The 17,871-nt window shown below is 37.4% G+C and overlaps 1 protein-coding gene across 1 annotated transcript in view; it reads left to right on the top strand.

Moving 5' to 3' along the window:
* Positions 1-17,871, top strand: part of MPP6 (membrane palmitoylated protein 6) — a 32,361-nt gene that overhangs the window by 6,655 nt on the left and 7,835 nt on the right. Inside the window, exons 3-10 of the mRNA XM_026841764.1 lie at positions 6,876-7,028; positions 7,550-7,777; positions 8,887-9,018; positions 11,038-11,137; positions 11,680-11,748; positions 12,743-12,904; positions 15,462-15,664; positions 16,080-16,208. Of these exons, the coding sequence (XP_026697565.1) occupies positions 6,876-7,028; positions 7,550-7,777; positions 8,887-9,018; positions 11,038-11,137; positions 11,680-11,748; positions 12,743-12,904; positions 15,462-15,664; positions 16,080-16,208 (1,176 nt within the window). The remainder of the gene's footprint in view (positions 1-6,875; positions 7,029-7,549; positions 7,778-8,886; positions 9,019-11,037; positions 11,138-11,679; positions 11,749-12,742; positions 12,905-15,461; positions 15,665-16,079; positions 16,209-17,871) is intronic.

Genomic DNA, 17,871 nt, shown 5'->3' with positions numbered 1-17,871 from the left:
AGACATACTGATGAATAAACCTGCAAATCGGTCTTTGATCCCATATCAGAAATTGGCACTGGATGAGTTTGGAGGAATTGTTAGTTACAATGCAACAAGTTTGTAATAGGAGGCCAGCTGGTACACTGACAGACCTGACAAAGATCCATTCTGTTAAGACAGAGAAACTAAAGCTGAGAAGTCATAGAGGATGAATCAAAAGATGAAAAGGACTTAAGTGCTGAAGTAGACTAACTTTGAAAGGCATTGTAGTGATGATCTCTGGAGAGAGATGTCAAAGACCAGAGACCATCTGGGCAAAGAATCTTTGTGGTGGGGACTGGAAATGGCCTCTAGGAGTCAGAGATCAAATAAGAATTTTAATTAGGGTGAATAACCAATATTAAGGCAAGCCCAGCATTCATTCCTGTTCAGCGGTCCTGTTTGCAGAGAGGCACAACACAATGCCGATGTCAGCTACTCCATTAGTTTACACTTAAGCAACTTAAAAGTTCCAAAGTAGCTGTTGAACAAAAATTCCAATATTTATGCTATTTCTTGTATATTTTTTGTGGTCTGATTTATAAAGAACAGACTTGAAATTGCATATATGCTACATTAACTTTACAGGTTTGATCTGATCTTTTGTTAGTGCTTCCTAATTGTATGTTAAAGGTCCTTTTAATAAATTTCTGGTTTTGTTCCCTGTCCCCAGTAGTAGGAATCTGGTGAAGACTGTCAGGTTAGGGCAAGCCAACAGTGATACCTTCCAAAACTTTTTGTGAGGATTTAGTGATTTGTTGTTCAGACCTGTGAGTGAGAAGTAGCATGATCCACCTGTGGTGGTGTTCTCTTCCATCACTTTGTTCTATTATTTTTTTGAACCTATGTGAAAATCTGGCATTCAGAACATCCCCCACTAGAGTGGAGACTCTGCTGGTTTGTTTCGACTGTTTCCTGTCAGTTCCACTTAATACCCCCTTGCATTTGTTTAGGAAGAAAATGAACAGTTTTTCTTAATCAGCTTTTCCATGTTACTCATGATTTGAGAGACCTCATTGCATATGTGTGTCTGTCTATCTCAAATAAATAAAAAGAAGGGAAGCAAAGCTGTATACAGCCTCCCAGAGTCATTCACAGCAGCATGGATTTACGAAGTGGTGAATAATTTCCATTGCATCTCCTACTCGTTGCCTAAAATTTCCTAGTATTTGGTTTGCCTTTTTAACAGTTGTTGAATAGACTAGACTGTTTCAGTTGGAAAGAACTTACAACGGCTGTCTAGTCCAACTGCCTCACCACTTCAGGTCTGACCAAAAATTAAAGCATATTATTAAGGGTATTGCCCAAGAGCCTGTTAAACACAGACTTGGGGCATCAACTACCTCTCTAGGAATTCTGTTCTAGTGTTTTGCCACTCTCTCAATAAAGATGATGTACCTCTAGTCTTAGTAAGTCTAGAGCCGGGCTGTTTCTTTGGTTTGGGTTGGTTTTGTACTGGTTACACCTCTGAGATACCACTTCTGAGTCTGTCAGTATCTTAAATTAGGATTGTGTTTCCCTTTGCAGTCTGGGTGGAATTTCATTTGCCTTGTTCTCTGTTGCTCATGAGATGCTCCTGCAGGTTACAGTCAGTTTTACTTCTTGAATAACAGCATCAGCAAACCCTGTCATTTTACTTCCAACCCCCATTTCCTAGATCACTATCTGACATATCAGTGTACTGGCAGGTGTAGAACTGAGCCAAGATGTCTGTGGGAAATCCCCTGATGACATTAATTTTGAAAACTAGTAATATTGTTTTCCTGGCCCCAATTTTTCTGTCTTTTAACCAATATTTTTATCCACTTGAGAACCTTGCTTATCCCCATAGTAGCTTTGTTTCTTTAAAAGACTTTGATGAAGGAGTCTATCAAAGGCCTTTTGGAAATTCATCTATATTATCAACTGTAACTGCCTTGTTGCTATGCTTGGTGACTCTTTCAAGGAACTTAACTAGATTTGAGAAGCATGACTTCCCTTTATTAAAGCATGTTGATGCTGTCCCATGATCTATTTTGTCCGGTCATTCTGATTTTAATGGAAACTTCTAATTTGTTTGGTATCAGTATCAGACTTAGTGGTTCACAGTTTGTTGACTCTTTCTTGGAACCCAGTTTAAAAATTCATGACATGATTATTGCATGCTATGAACAAGATTGCATGCTGCTTCTTTCACTATACTGTTGGGTGAGTCATGGGTATGTAAGAGAAAATAAGCTCTTTCTGGAGCTCCCTACTTCATTTGCTGCAAAACCTGGATGAGAACGGAAGAGGAAAAAGACTATTTGATGATTAAGATAGTTAAATGCTGCCCTGGAGAACTAACCTATCCTTCAATGTGTCAGAATTACAGTTCATTTATTTAAAATGGAGAAAAAAAAAAAAAAAGTCTAAAGCAGCTCTTTTGTTTGTTTGTTTTCTAAGTGCCTGTTGTGAGGCCTTCAGTCTCATTTGCAGAAACAATGAGCAGTTTTGGCTGCTGGGTGCAGGCAAAAAGCAGCTAGCTACTTACTTTTTAAAAGTAGATCTGATGTGATTCAGTTTTGAAGCCTGAAATTAGGGTGTGTTTTCTGGCCCTTAATTTTGTGCTTCTGTTCCCCATCTAGAGGCATCCAACAAAGACAACTGAGGCCAGAGTAGTGTTAGTTTGATTAAGTGTTTTTATTTAACTGGTATCATAGTTATGACCACTTTAGAAGAGTTTCTAGGACAACATGCAGACCAAAATATAGATACGGTATTCTTTTTAAGGCTTGGGGAGGCTGTATGTCTGTCTCTGAATAGGAAACAGAAAACTAACTAAATGCTCAAGAAATAAATGCTATCCTTTCTGCCTTATTTGGTGCAAGGAGGCATATTCCACATTCTCCAAGAAGTGGCCTGTAAGGAAGAAAGGAAAAATACAATGTCATTTGTAATTACAGAAAATGTAATTTGCATCCTTTCTCCAGTTCAGTAAATATGTAAACAAGCCACCTTGACTTGACTATTTTAAAGTTTCATGGACACTATTGTGTAACTGTTTTAAAGGCTGATTCTGTATTTTACAAATGAATGGTGGCACTTTATCACAGCATCATCTTACAGTTGTAACCTGCCTTGGCATACAAGTATCAAATGTGGTATACGAGTCATCAGTGCAATAGCTTATTTGAATGTATCATTTAGTGCTGAAAATGCAGAATTACAGAATTTAATTTCTTTTACATATTTTTACAGAAGAACATTGGGGAGGGACTGGCTTCTGGAGTACGGGTGCACATAACTATTCCGTTTGACAGTTGGTTTCCTTCCTTTTCTCATTTCTCCTTCCGTCCTTCCTTCCGTTCTTCCTTCCTTCCATCCTTCCGTCCTTCCTTCCGTCCCCCTTTTAGTTTGAACTGAACTTTTCAGGATCAAAGTGTGGAAGATACTAAGTTCTTAATGAGTTTATTGATGGCTGGTGTGTAATTAACCTGAAAAGCAGCCCATATTTTATTCTAATAATTATCTTTATAATGGCTAATCATACCTTTAAAATGTTTCAATTAGAAAAGTGATCTTAGGTTGCCTCCTAGGTAGATCTTAACTCATAGGGTTATTTTTCCCATGTATTCATGCCTCCTTACCAGCCCCCATGATTTCTCAAAGATTTTAAATGATTTCCTCACTCTTCCAGAACATTCTTTAAAAAGTCTTATTTTCATATGTACAATAGGGGCCTGTAGTCCATTTATTAAGTTCTAATATTTAAAGACCGTTATCAGAGAAAACTAGCACATATTTAGTGCATAAAAGAGGAACAGAAATATTTTAAGTACTTCTGAGGTGTTAAGAAAGGAGTCTGGAATTCAAGACCATAGAATATGCTCTTGTGTATTCCCCTCAGCCCCAGTACCCAGTTTGTAATTTAATTGTTTTATTGGATCACAGTTGGGGAAATAGTTATCATATAGGGCAGGCAATGCTTCATAACATGTATAGATTGTGTTGAGATTTTTTTTTTTTGAAAAACAAGTTTTTAATTTGATTTTGGCTTCAATATTATAGAGACCCTTCGATGTTTAATGATTCTTTGTTTACTGAATTTTGGATTACTTTTTAAAAATATTTCTTTTTTACCTGTCAAATAAGGACAGCCATTTAAAACTGCTGTAAAGAAGCCAGTATGTTCTGAGTTTATGGGTTACTTTATGACAGTATCTTGCACAAAGAGGCCATGCTGTTTCCCATAGGACTGTATGTCCGTATGATATCTCTTGTGATATGCAGAGAGTATCTGCCTTATTCCAGCAACATTGCCATTTTTTCCATGAGAACATTTCTACAGCTATCTAGTCTTGGATACGCATCTGATTCTGTTTACATATTCTGTATGAAGGAAACTTTGAACAATTTTATGGTTGATTATTCAGTCCATGCTGTTTTGCAGGCTTTGGCAGTGGTTTTATAAATGTTCCAGCACCAGTACGGGAAAGGTCAGATTCCAGGGGAGCTCTGGAGTTGCAGAAGCACAGGATATAACTTTTTCCGATACCATAAGAAAGAAGCAAGTGAAGTTCATGCAACTGTATTTCTCGGGTCACTCAACCGTTTTAATGAAATAAGAAAGTAACTGGGGGACATAAAATTTTGGAGAGCAGTCTGGCAGTGGCTACAGACATATGGCCCCTGTTGCAGGTGGCTTTGTTTAAGTGTTCTAAGGACTGTGTGCCGTGACCTAGCTGGCTGGAAGCAGTCTTGTAAAACTGATACAGATTCCTGAATTTTAGAACTTAGAGTTAAGATATGGGAAAGTAATATTAACCATGGCTTGTTTTAAGGAAACCAATACACTACTTTTAAAGAAACCATTTTATAATTGTGGGCAGCAGCATACAGTCCCTGATGGTCCTTCTGTGACTCACCCCTCATGTAAATAGCAGGGAAAAGATTTTGTGATTGAGAGATGTTTAAGTAGTAGTTGAAAGAATTCATGCTTATCCATAAAACTGAGTGAATAAATAGGATCAGAATGTTAATTTGAAAAGGATGACACAGACTGTTAGTTTAGTAGTCTTTTTTTGACTGTGGATCAGATTATAATCCATAAATTCTATGCCTGTTAAGGACAGGGAGCTGTACAAGCGTGGTTATCACAGAATCACAGAATCACAGTTACGTGTAAGGCTCCATCAGAAATCTAGTGGTTTGAGGCCAGAAAGTTTGGAAACAATTTGTTCTAGCATGTGACTAAAAGAGAAAACTGGAGGTATCATACTGGTGTGTCTGCCTGGTTTTGTCAGTGGTAATGTATTAAAATGCATAGTTGATGCTGGTTGGTTTCATTCTGGAAATGTAGAAAGATCCAAAAATGTTGCTTGCAAACATTGGCAAAGAGAGATCTGTTCTCCTGGCTTCTGGATTGGATGTGTCTTGGATAATGAAGAACTAGAAATTGCTACCATCTGACAGCTGCTTGATTTAAATAAATGATTGTTTTTCCTATTTAATTTGATTTGGTTTATGTCCACAGTATCAGAGCAGACACAATAAGCAGCTGTCTTTACAGTCTTAATGGCAGGGGCAGTAAGTTAGTACCTCCTTCTGACTTGAAGTTGAAATATCAGCAGGGTCATTGTGTAATGGGCAGATTAAAATGACTGTTCAGGTTTGTGACACTTTGAGGGTTTGCACGTTGAGGTTAGCACTAAACGAATACGGTTGCACAACTTTTAGGCTAGAAGTGGCTCACGGAAGGATAGAACAGACTTCATAGCAAAATGGTTACATTTGCTTAAATGTTTCCTGCTCACTTGCTCTACTTTCTAGTAGTTTGCTGTCTTCCTCTGGCATGTGTGTGTGTCACTATCAGTGATAGTCCCTATGATGTCTCTCTCTTTAGCTACTTATTTGACATCAGTCAGTGATCTGACTTAAGTCTGTATCTCATCAGGTCACCGTTTGAAACAAAGCTATGTTGTTTGAGGCCTAGTTGGCGTCTCCTCTACTTGCTTCTTTTCCTATTTCTCTATCTGTCAGTGAGACTCTCTGCACTATAGGATGCTTTATCTTGAACTCTACCATATATGGTGTCTATAGGGTGTCCCTTTTCCTCTTTAGGACAGAAAGTGTCCACTGTCTAATTTCACAAGTTTGATCTTGTTTTACCTGTATTTATTCCCTTATTAATATTTTCTTTAAATGTTTTATGAGAAAATCCAGTCTAAATTGCATTGCCTTCCAAAGATGCTTACACTTATTTGGGTGTCCTCCTTTTGCTTGGTATTTATGTATACATAAAATGGTGAAAACACTGTTAACTGTAAGGTATGAGCTCTTGTCTTCCAGAAAGCAGAATCTGTCAACTTGGATTCATTTCATGTTAGAATTCTGCCTTGCCTTTATGCAGGCAGAAAACACTCCTTCTGTAGATGGCTGGAAATCCTTGCATACCTGTAATTATCCAAATTACTGTGGAGAAGAATTTTATTACATTAAACACAAGTATCTAATGATGAGTTCATTTTTTTTCAGTGGGTTGTTAGTTTACTTTAACCATTTGCTTCAATACTGTCTCATGAGGTTGAAGGACTGTTCTAGGTACTTCTTTTTCCATCTTCTTCCCTGCAAGATCACATACTCCTCCCAAATTCATTACGTTTTTCCTGTATTTCCTTAAGAAGAAGCATTTTGTATTTACAAAAGAGAGCATGTTTGCCAAGATAGTAGGTTTATCAATCTGTGTATTTGAATGTCAATTTTTGCTCCATTCCTTGTGAAGTAAGGATTTTATGATCTTGTCCCAAAACGGCACATTTGGTGGTTATTCAGCACTAAATCCTTTTGCAAATGGTTATTTCATTTAAAATAAGGCCTTTTTTGTTCCTTTGCAGTCACTCTTGGAGGCACATGACATTGTGGCTTCAAAATGTTACGATTCCCCTCCTTCCAGCCCAGAAGTTAATAATTCTTCAGTGAACAACCAGATTGTTCCAGTAGATGCTATTCGTATCCTTGGAATTCACAAAAGAGCAGGAGAACCACTGGTAAGTAACTGAAGATGAGTGTGTCTAAATTAGAGTGTGAGTGAAAATGTTTGCACGTGCCTGACTTCTTGCATTATGTTTTAATTATTTCCCTTTTGTTGTGTAATTTAATGGGTGATAGGATCAGTACTGAGAGGTTGAAATAAGAAAATATTTGTGCGTTCTCCTTCCTGTTCTCTTTAAGAAAATATAGGATAGTGAGTAGGCAGTCACTAGGTTGAATGACTTGCATAACTGACTAACACAACATATATTTGGTCCTGATACAAAATGACAGGATTGCATGCGATCAAGAACAATACGGTCATTATTCAGTTGTATGAAAACCTTGTCTGAAAGCACTTTTGTGTCACCTGACTCTTAGCTGTGTATTAGGAACTCTTACACTATAGTAACTATTACTGTCTGGTTTTATTGGGGCAGATGGAATATCCCGTAACTGTATATTTTTGCTTGAGGTAATGGTAAAATGAAATTGAAATTCAAACAATGGTAAACTAGGTGTCACATACCTTTTTCAGGGTGTTACGTTTAGAGTTGAGAACAATGATCTGGTAATAGCACGAATTCTTCATGGCGGAATGATAGATCGACAAGGTCTTCTGCATGTAGGTGACATTATTAAAGAGGTGAATGGCCATGAGGTTGGAAACAATCCAAAAGAATTACAGGAACTGCTGAAAAATATTAGTGGCAGTGTCACTCTGAAGATTCTTCCCAGCTACAGAGACACTGTTATTCCTCAACAGGTCAGTAGCACGTTTCTATCAGTTCTGTCAGAATAATTTCTGCTTGGTACTTTATCACATAAGATCATTTCAAGATTTTGGATTAGACATACTTTGATTATTTAGTATATTCAATGCTAGCAGGAAGACTAAAATGTGGAGATACCTGTATTCACCTTGAGGTACATTTTAGAAATGGGTTTATTCAGTAGATTAATACCATGCCTAATAGGCCTTCCTAAAAATTCTAGTTAATATCCGAGCTTGATAAGCACTTGTATACTACATATTAAGCATGTTTGTTTGACATCCGGTGACCTCTGATGACCTAGCCACAATCACACTAAACTGCAGCGACAGGATCATTCTCCAAGTAATCTGTTTGATATAATTCAGAAACACAGTAAATTCAACAGATGAGCTTGAACTTGCTGACTTAAGTAGGAACTTGGATGGTGGCTATTCCTTATCCTTTTGTTGTTGCTATAGGCTGTTGATTTCTCCACTGCAAGAGTAACTTGTTGCTCTAAATCAGTGCCTCTGAAACATGTTATTAGATCCTCCTTCAGGTAGTGGGTCTTAATGCCCATGACTATAATAGACCATGCTTACATTGAGTAGATGCTAGAGGAATGTGCTGTATTTGAGGCAGGTGCACTGCTTCCTTTGTTCCCCAGCCTGGTAGAAAACAGTCGAAGTCTACTGTTTCCAGTCTACTGATGCAACTTACTGTTTCTTCTCCTGCATCAGCTCTGAGCCTTAAGCAGTCACATACCTTGTTTGTTTTAAAACATTGAGGCCAAGACACAATTAATTCTTAAGATTCCACAAGCCTTGGATACAGTGCTCACATTCTGAGAATACTAATTGAGATATATTGAAATGTAAAAATTAGTATTTTGTAATACATTAATAGAACAGTTGCTTTTTTTATTTTTTATCATGAAGCTCCTTCAGAGAAGGTTTGCACTGCTGGTTATTCTACTCTCTCTGCTGGTATATGCCAGGTTTTTTTATAGATTGTATTTTACTTTTTTTATGTGGTAGGTAAAGATGTTACTTCAGAACAGATAAATTAGTAAGAATGTATTTCATAATGTTTAAGCTTTGTAAATTTTTACACATTGCAGGTTTTTGTGAAGTGTCATTTTGATTATAATCCATATAACGACAACCTCATCCCATGCAAAGAAGCAGGTTTGAAATTTTCTAAAGGAGAAATTCTTCAGATTGTAAACCGGGAAGATCCAAATTGGTGGCAGGTTGGTAAAAGGATTTTAAAAAAATAAAAAAGGAAAAGCTTCACTAGTTGCCATAATAATAAACTCTTTAAATTATCGTATAATTTAACAGTAGATACAAGAAAAAATATATACACTGCAATCCAATTTCAAGCTAATAGCAAGCTAGTAATAGTTGAAATACTAGAGAAAATCGAATGGTATAAGTTGTGTACGTAACACTCATTTTGCTGTTACTGTTATTTATCTGTCTTTGTTCTTGTATCATAAGCCTAGACATTCCAAAATCAGTGTAAGTGGACAATTTCTAGCAGAAGGTCTTAGATTGACTGTGTTAATTGTGGTAAGCCTTCCTGACAGCGACTGTGGAAGAAGTGGACCCCTTCCTGAGTGCTCAGAGTTGAGGAGAGAGAAAGGGAAATTAACCCTGTGGATTTGAAGAGGGGTGAGAATAGCTGTTTGGAGAAGCTGTATCTTTTATTTCTACAGTGGTGGTCAGTGAGCTGTAACATGCATGTTCATAATCAAAGTGTTTGGCACTATTTAAAATGTTAACAGTTCATCCTGCTTTAAGGTTGTATTTCTACATTCAGTCCTTTAGTAGAAATGTAATCCAGATTGTGCTTATGCTATTTTTATTTTTTCCAAGACACTATACACAATTAAACATAATCAGTGCCTTCGAAACAAATGACAAGTGAACCTTTAAGACATATTTCTCAACTGAGATACTCAAAATTGCAAGTGGCACTGGCAAAGTCACAGGCAAAGAGTTCAGCATTGGTGATTTCCCTTTCTTCTCCTATATTACTCAGCCTTTGCTAGGTAACAAGCAATAGTTGGACAAATGTTACTTGAGAGCAATATATATATATATATATATTTATTTATTTTTATTTATATGTGACTTCTTTAAAAGCAACAAAAAAATCTGAATATACAACAAACAACTGTTGTTGAATTCTGTTGCTTATCAGTAACAGTAATAACAGAGGGACAATAAAAATTGAGAGGGAAAATTTATTACTGAAGAGTTAATTAGTTTCAGAGGTTAGACACTCCAAAACTCTGGAGTAGTTTGACATTTAGCTTACATGCTGTCTTCTGTGCTACTTTGCATATTCTCCAGTTGTAACTTGGGGGAGTCCAGGAGAAATAAACACTCAATCAGTGGCAAAAATGAAATGCGTTAAACCAGTATAGTGTGTTGCAAGTATTCCTATGCAGATCATGCTGCTGGGGAAAAAAGTTAGTTTTTCCTTGTGCTTTCTAGAAATGCTAGAGTGTTACTGAAAACTGGCTGACTGTAAAAAATGAGTCATAGGTAAAAGCATACAAATTGAAAAGCAAACAGGTCCTGTTGGCAAGAGAGAGGGGCCAATCAGTTATGGAGAAGAAAAATGTAACCTTTCGTAATTCTGTGTTTGTATTTGTTAGGCTTGCTGAGAACTGAGCTTGCCATGAAATTATTGAGAATCTTTATTATAGAGAATCTTAGCCAAACTTTCATTACTAGGAAAACAAGTTACTAAGATTTTAAATCTGTAGTTACTTAGTGCAAAAAGCTTGAAAGCATGATTAGACATGTGTTAATGGCGTTCACTGTTTGTAAAATGACTGTTAATAAGCTGCACTGGAACCTGTTTGGAGCAGCTCAAGAATACAAAATAAGTGTACTGCATACTAAAAAGTTTTGAGTTCTGTCACTTGAGAGCTCGGTGTCTAGAGCCACAGAATTCCGATTAGGATTTTGATGATAAAGGTTTATGGCTATAGGAGCTTACTAACTTAATGGGAACCAGTAATGAAACTTGTATCTATTTTATTTAAGTTTCCTGAATTTTAATACTTGATGGCAAGACACTTTCACTGTAAGACAGAATTTTAAATATCCACATCTGAGTTTAAATTTCCAAGTCTCAGTAGTAAATGAATCAGTGCTCACCACTGAGAAACTAGCATCACCATGTTGATGAGAAAAATGCTTCTCACAGTTGACGTTTGGTATTTTGGTTTTTGTTGTTTGTTTTTTTTCCCCAGGCTAGTCATGTCAAAGAAGGAGGAAGTGCAGGGCTTATTCCTAGCCAGTTCCTAGAAGAGAAAAGAAAGGCCTTTGTTAGGAGGGACTGGGACAACTCAGGTGAGATTTAATGAATTTCAGGAAGAGGTTTTGCTCTGACTCCATTTGTTTTGCTTTTCCTGCCTTTATAGATGCTAGAAAACTGTTGTGTGAGAATGCACAGAATGTTGCAAAATGATAATTACTGTATTTTGGCTTTGGCTGAAGGTCAAAGGCTAAAGTCTATGCTTAGCCTTCATAGCTACACAAATCAGTTTTGCCTCCCACTGATAAAAAGCTAAATGAGGTTGGAAAGGCATAAGAATTCTCTCTCTTTTAAAAAATTACGTTTGCGTAGTAAGCACTGAAGTTAATAAATTAAACTAGTTTGGATTTTTCTGCTGCTTTTTACAAAGCTTTCTAGGAAAATTAACTCTTTCTCTGTGTTCAGTTCTTACTGTACCATTTGATGTGTATGATAATAGATGTGATCTCCTGCCCTAGAATAAAATTCTAAAATAGTCCTTGTAAATTTAATTTAAACTTGCATATGTTCATGTAAATAAGCTTCGGAAAAGCATATTTAACAAAAAAGATGAGTTTGTCTCAATTTTTATTTCTAGGGCCTTTCTGCGGAACAATAAGCAGCAAAAAAAAGAAAAAGATGATGTATCTCACTACAAGAAATGCAGGTATCCCTTGATATTAAATATGAGTCAATTTCTCTGTTTGTAGACTCGCAGAGTTTAGTGTGAAAGATTTGCAGTAAAATATTTTATTATAAATTTGATAGATCAGATAGTTTTATGGTTTAAAAGCAATAGTGACCAGTGAAGATACAGTGGTGCTGAGTACACCTTTTGGTAGGTGGAAGTCAAAGAACTGTGTGTTAAGAGAGGGAAAAAAAATGAAAGCTTTGCTGGCAACAGTTTGAGGGATGTGATCCTTCCCCTCTACTCAGCACTGGTGAGTTCACACCTGAAGTGCCCTGGGCTCCTCCCCAGTGCAAGAGACACATGAACGTACGGAGACGATGGAGGGACTGGAGCAGCTCTTCTATAAGGAAAGGCTGGGGGAGCTGAGACTGTTCAGCCTGGCGAAGAGAAGGCTCAGGGGGGAACCCAACGATGTGTATAAATACCTGAAGGGGAGGGTGCAAGGAAGACAGAAGCCAGGCTCTTTTTGAAGGAGCTCAGTGACAGGACCAGAGGCAACAAGCAGCAGCACAGAAGGTTCCCTCTGAATATCAGGAAACACTTCCACTGAGGGTGACTGAGTGCTGGCATGATTTGTCCCAGAGAAATAGTGGAGTCTTCCTCCTTGAAGATATTCAACAGCCATCTCCAGGTGGCTCTGCTTGAGCATTGGGGTTGGACCAGATGACCTGCAGAGGAACCTTCCAACCTCAACCATTTTGTGATTCTGTGAAAGCTAACTAATTGTTAATCACAGTTTTCCCATTCTGATCAATCTCGAATTTTGTCCATGGAAGTAAAGGTGATAATCTGACTTTACGCTGTCCATGAAGGGGTAACTATTTTCTTCCCATACCAACTTAAAGCAAGAAAGCTTGAGCACTAATTTATATTGACATGTGGTCTGTTGGTATGTACCAGGACCACTTAAATTTTTTTTGTTACAGTATTGACTGTGAAATAACTATTTTTTGTACATTTCTCAATGTAGAATTTGATCGTCATGAAATCCAGATCTATGAGGAAGTAGCCAAAATGCCTCCCTTTCAGAGGAAAACACTGGTCTTAATTGGGGCCCAAGGAGTAGGGCGAAGAAGTTTGAAGAACAGGTTTATAGTACTGAATCCGACTAGGTTTGGAACTACAGTGCCATGTAAGTTGTCAGCTGTCCTATTGTAATATCATACTTTGAGTATCTAATTATCTGGAAAATACCTGATGTTTATCCCAGTGATTCAGGGTAGGAGTAATTTTGTCAGAGTACGAAAATTATATAGAGTAGAAAAACAAAAGGTTCTTCATCTTCTTAGACAGCTGAACTAACATATGGACAGTGAAAATGTTTGTAATTAGCAGTTAAATGTTACTGATGCGGCAGAAAAACAGGTTTTTTTATGTGTAGTATTTCACTCTGCTAGGTTTCTTCAGTGTCCATCACCATCAGTTAGTGAGGGGTTTTTAGACGTTCCTAGTCTTCTGTAATGAACCACCAGTGGAGTTTCTTGAGTCTGTCATTTAGTATTTCACTGGTAGAAGCATCCTAAGCACTATAAGTTGATACTTTAGCATTAGAAATGTAGGGAAAAGCAACTAACTTCCAATAAAACTGAAGTTTTGTGATCTTAAATATTTTAATGATAATCTGATGCTTTAATACATCTAGCATCAAGCCCATGATCTTTCTTTTTTCTTCCTATGAACTTCAGAAAGCACCTCCTCCCTTACTGAAGTATTATTTTCTTGCATTCCTTCTAGATATTTTGTCCATTCACAAGGTCTTTATTTTTTTAACTGCCCCTTCCTGTTTGACTGCTGACCAGCTAAGTGTACCCTAGCTACATTATTATTCTCCTCCTGCCACCTGCTTTTCAGAACTTAAAAACTGGTCTCTTGCCTTCTGTTTTCAGTGGGCAAGAAGTAGATCTGATAACAGGGGAGGAGGAACAGGTCTGAAAGATAAATTGTGCAGCGTGAGAGAACCAGTCACTCATTTGCAGAATCTCCAACACCAAAACTGGCCAGGGCACTAGGAACTGGTGTGTGAGACTGATAACAAAGTTGACTTCTCAGTGTTACTTTTAAAGATAAATCTTCCCCTGTGAATCTCATTATTTTATATTGGCAAAATAATAGGAAACTTTTAATCATTTATATCTTTTTATCATTCTTTATTCCCTTTTTAAAAAGCCTAAAAATTACTGGTTTCTCTAAAATACCATATAGATGCTTAAATATAGATAAGTAATGCAACACGGTGTTTAAATGCTTTTACTTGGAGCTTTTGAACACCCTTCAAAGGCATAAAAATTAACATTTCCAACCTAGCAATCTGACAATCTAATCACACATGTGTAATACATAGTTTATTGTATATGGAATCTCATCTCTACTTAGATTTTATATAGGATGATCAGTAATCTTAGTTAGCCTCAGTTTCTTTGATTAGAAGAAAATTCTTCTCGTTATTCACAAATTATTATGTGTGGGTGTTTTGGTTTTTTCTTTTTGTCTTATTTTTGGAAAATGGCTGAAATGAATCCATTTTGCTATGGATAGTTCTAATCCAGCAAATGGTGCTGTGTTTTTTCTTCTGTGTGGATAGCTAAACTGTTAAGTCATCTTCTGGCTGTGAACTGTTAAAGCTCGTTCTCCAAAATTTTCATTTCAAACTGCTATGATTATTTTTTTTTTTTTTTTGGTGTATTGTATTAACCATTAGAGTTTTAAACTTTCTGTAGAATCTTGGGTAAAACTAGGTGTTCTAGTATTATGTTCATTGTTAACAGCTTCTCCTTTTCTAAAATAACGAAGTTGTTAGGAATTACTGGAAGGGGGAGAATGCTTTCCACTTGTATCGCCAAGTGGTGATATGGCACCAAGTGATGACACAAGTATCACCAAAGGGATCTGTTCACTGTTATGTTTCATATATTCTAGAGTTAAAAATCTAATTTAATGCAAGTAGTGGGCAGGTAATATGGTGATAGGACAGCAAAATCAGTAATAATATTTTTATTTTTTCACTTTCTTGCTTAAATAGTGTCTGTACTGCACAATGTAGTCAATACCCAAGACAACTGCTAATGTTTTACTTAAATATTGGCTTTAATTTATCTGCAGTGAATTTACCTTGCTTTAAGGGTGAGTTGTTTTGGAAAGTAGCACTAGCTGAGCTCCTCTAAGATTTTGCTGTGGTGGATGGGCTTCTGATATTTAAGCTAACTTTCTTTATAGCTAGTTCAGGTAGTTCTACCCCGAGTAACAGCAAATACAGTGAACAAAGTATGTGCTAAAGTTTGTGGGTCAGGGCGAGGCAGATTTTGATATGTGCTGTTATTTCCAGAAGGAAGTTTGGCATTTGGGAGTTAAACTTCCATTTGATTTCCAAGTCACTTAAATAATTATTTTATTGAGGGAATAATTAAAAAGATTACATGAATGAGTATTTTATATGTTGTGAAGGAGTAATACAAAGGAAATAAGCAAATGGGTGGATAAGCAACATACAGGAAATAGAAATAAAGGGAACAGGAGGGGCTGTGCTCAGTTTTGAAGCTTGCACTAGAATAATTAATCTGTATATGGAACAGTTGTAACTGTACATTAATGTGTATTATATTTTCCCTAATGTAATAAGCAGTCCAGTCTCATATTTGTATTTCAAATATAAAAAGAAAACATTCAATTTAAAATACAATTTTTTTGTTTAGTTACTTCACGAAAGCCAAGGGATGATGAAAAGGATGGGCAAGCCTACAGATTTGTGTCACGAGCTGAAATGGAGATGGATATTAAAGCTGGCAGATATTTAGAGCATGGAGAATATGAAGGAAACCTTTATGGCACCAAAATTGATTCCATCCTTGAAGTTGTTCAGACAGGAAGGACCTGCATCTTGGATGTTAATCCACAGGTATATAATTTATAAAGTTACACTGGAAGTGTGAGAGTATAATGTTGAAGAGGTATTATGCCTTTAAATTTGAAGGCTTCTTATCTGGTTTAAAGATTACAGTATCAACTGGATTCTTGCATTTGTGGCGCATAGTTGGAATGAGTTAGAAAGATGGAAAAAACCCAGCTTAGATTCTGCATGGAAGAGGAGTCTTGCAGAGCAGTAAACAATCTTTTTAGCCAAGGAAAGAAGGATGTTGAGCATTTCAAAAGGCGGTGTAGGAGTTTCTAAAATAGAAATATGGATCTTTGCTTAGGAGTTTCTACCCATTGTAACAGACTAGTTTTGCAGTGCTCCTTAAGTAATGGGGACACGTGGTGAGTCATTCTCAAACTTAGGCGGTTGGTGGTTTCTTCTTTTTCTTTGCTTCTAGGCCCTGAAAATACTGAGGACTTCAGAATTCATGCCCTATGTAGTGTTTATTGCTGCTCCAGAGTTGGAGACATTGCGTGCTATGCACAAGGCTGTGGTGGATGCCGGAATTACAACCAAACTTCTCACTGTAAGCGGATTTTTTTCATACTTAGTTTGATTTGAACAGGATGTTCTTAGTTGTAGGGGGGGGGTGTTTTACCTTTCATTTTAGATGGAATTTGTTCTGAAATTAATGTCTCTAAGAAAACTTAGGCAGGATTTGCTGATTACTCAGTTGTGCTAGAGCAAACTAGTGGGAGACACCAAGTCAGAATAACAATTTAATAAGGAAAAAAAAAATAAACGCAGATACCACTGAGTTAAACTAATAGAGTTAGGATACAACTGACACCCTGTTAATCAAGGTGGTGGTAGCAGTCTGGTAGAATGGTGGCTGCAGTCCCCCCGAAGCAGTGATCCTGTAGAAAAAAAAAAAAGATCTGCTCTTCCTCAGAAAAGTCCAGTGGTGGCTAAGTAGCTCCTGTCCTCTGGAAATCCAGTGGAAAAGAGAGCGTCTCTGGTATTCAGAATCTCAGGTTATATCCAGGATGGAATGCTGGTTTTCTCCCTCTGGGTGGAGCATCTCACAATGGGATAATGAGTCATGCTGCATGGCATTGATGGGCCATTAACAGAAAGATAGTCTGGAGGGGGTGGGGAGGCAAGGAAATACTGCCCCACCTGATTTCAGCAGTTCATGAGGATGGTAATAGAATACACTGCAACCCAGGACACTCAGTAGAAGTTGTTAAAATACTATGTTTAAGGCAGATTGCTTCTTTCTTAAAAATAGATCTCTTACAGAGGAGTGTTGATTACAAAAATTACTTGTAATGTGTTCTTTGGGAAGTGTCACCTTTGATTACTTGCAACAAATGTTAGATCTTTGATGGGGGAATTGTTCTTTTATGTAAATAACTTTCCTTCACTTTCCCCATCTCTTCCCCTGAAAAAGTTTTGTTCAGGTTTGTCTTACAATACAGGTGTGCTTTAAAAATGGAACCTGTAATCCTTAGGAAATATATTGCAGCCTGTGTTTTTTTAAAAAACCCTCAAAACTGAAAACCCAACCAACAACAGAATGCAGCTAGGCCTTGTTTCCACGGCTGCAGCAGCACGTGCTGCACTGAGGGTGGCTGGGAGCTGCCGGAATAAGAAGTGTTGAATAGCTTCTCTTCCCATTCAGTTCCTTGGAGTTGTCATGTAAAGTGAAGTGACACGTTTTATTCATTAGATCTTCTCTCCTTTTCTGAGACACTGCTACACAGCAGAGGGAAATGAGACATGCTTCCTCCAGCGCAGCAAATTAGAGCTATTCCTTACGGGCGTGAACTTTCCCAGCTGCAGGACCAAAGCAAAAGAAGCCAGACTGAGGAGTTACCTCTCCTCTATGTTCAGCAGTACAACTTCCCCTCTGAGAAGATCCAGGGTTTGCTGACAACTCACTACAATAGTGCTGCACCTTAGATAGTAGCAATATCTTGGATAATGCTGATGGGGCATTCAAAGCAATAAAATGGGGAGTGGGTTAATTTCTACTACATGATTATGGGATTTTTAGTCTCTTTTTTTTTTTTTTTTCCTTTTCAAACCTGTGAGATCCTACTCTCTTCACCACATGGGAGACTGTCCAGTCCTAGTCATGGATTCTGTTTATTATAGATTCTGGTATCTCTGTGGGTGCTCTGCCTTTCCTCCTCCCTGCTCCAAATGAACCCTGAATTTTGTGATGCACATACAAGAAGGCGAGG

This window comes from Athene cunicularia (assembly GCF_003259725.1).
Source record: "Athene cunicularia isolate RWA chromosome 2 unlocalized genomic scaffold, athCun1 chr2_part1, whole genome shotgun sequence".
NCBI lineage: Eukaryota > Metazoa > Chordata > Aves > Strigiformes > Strigidae > Athene > Athene cunicularia.
This window is presented reverse-complemented; position numbering and strand designations above follow the sequence as displayed.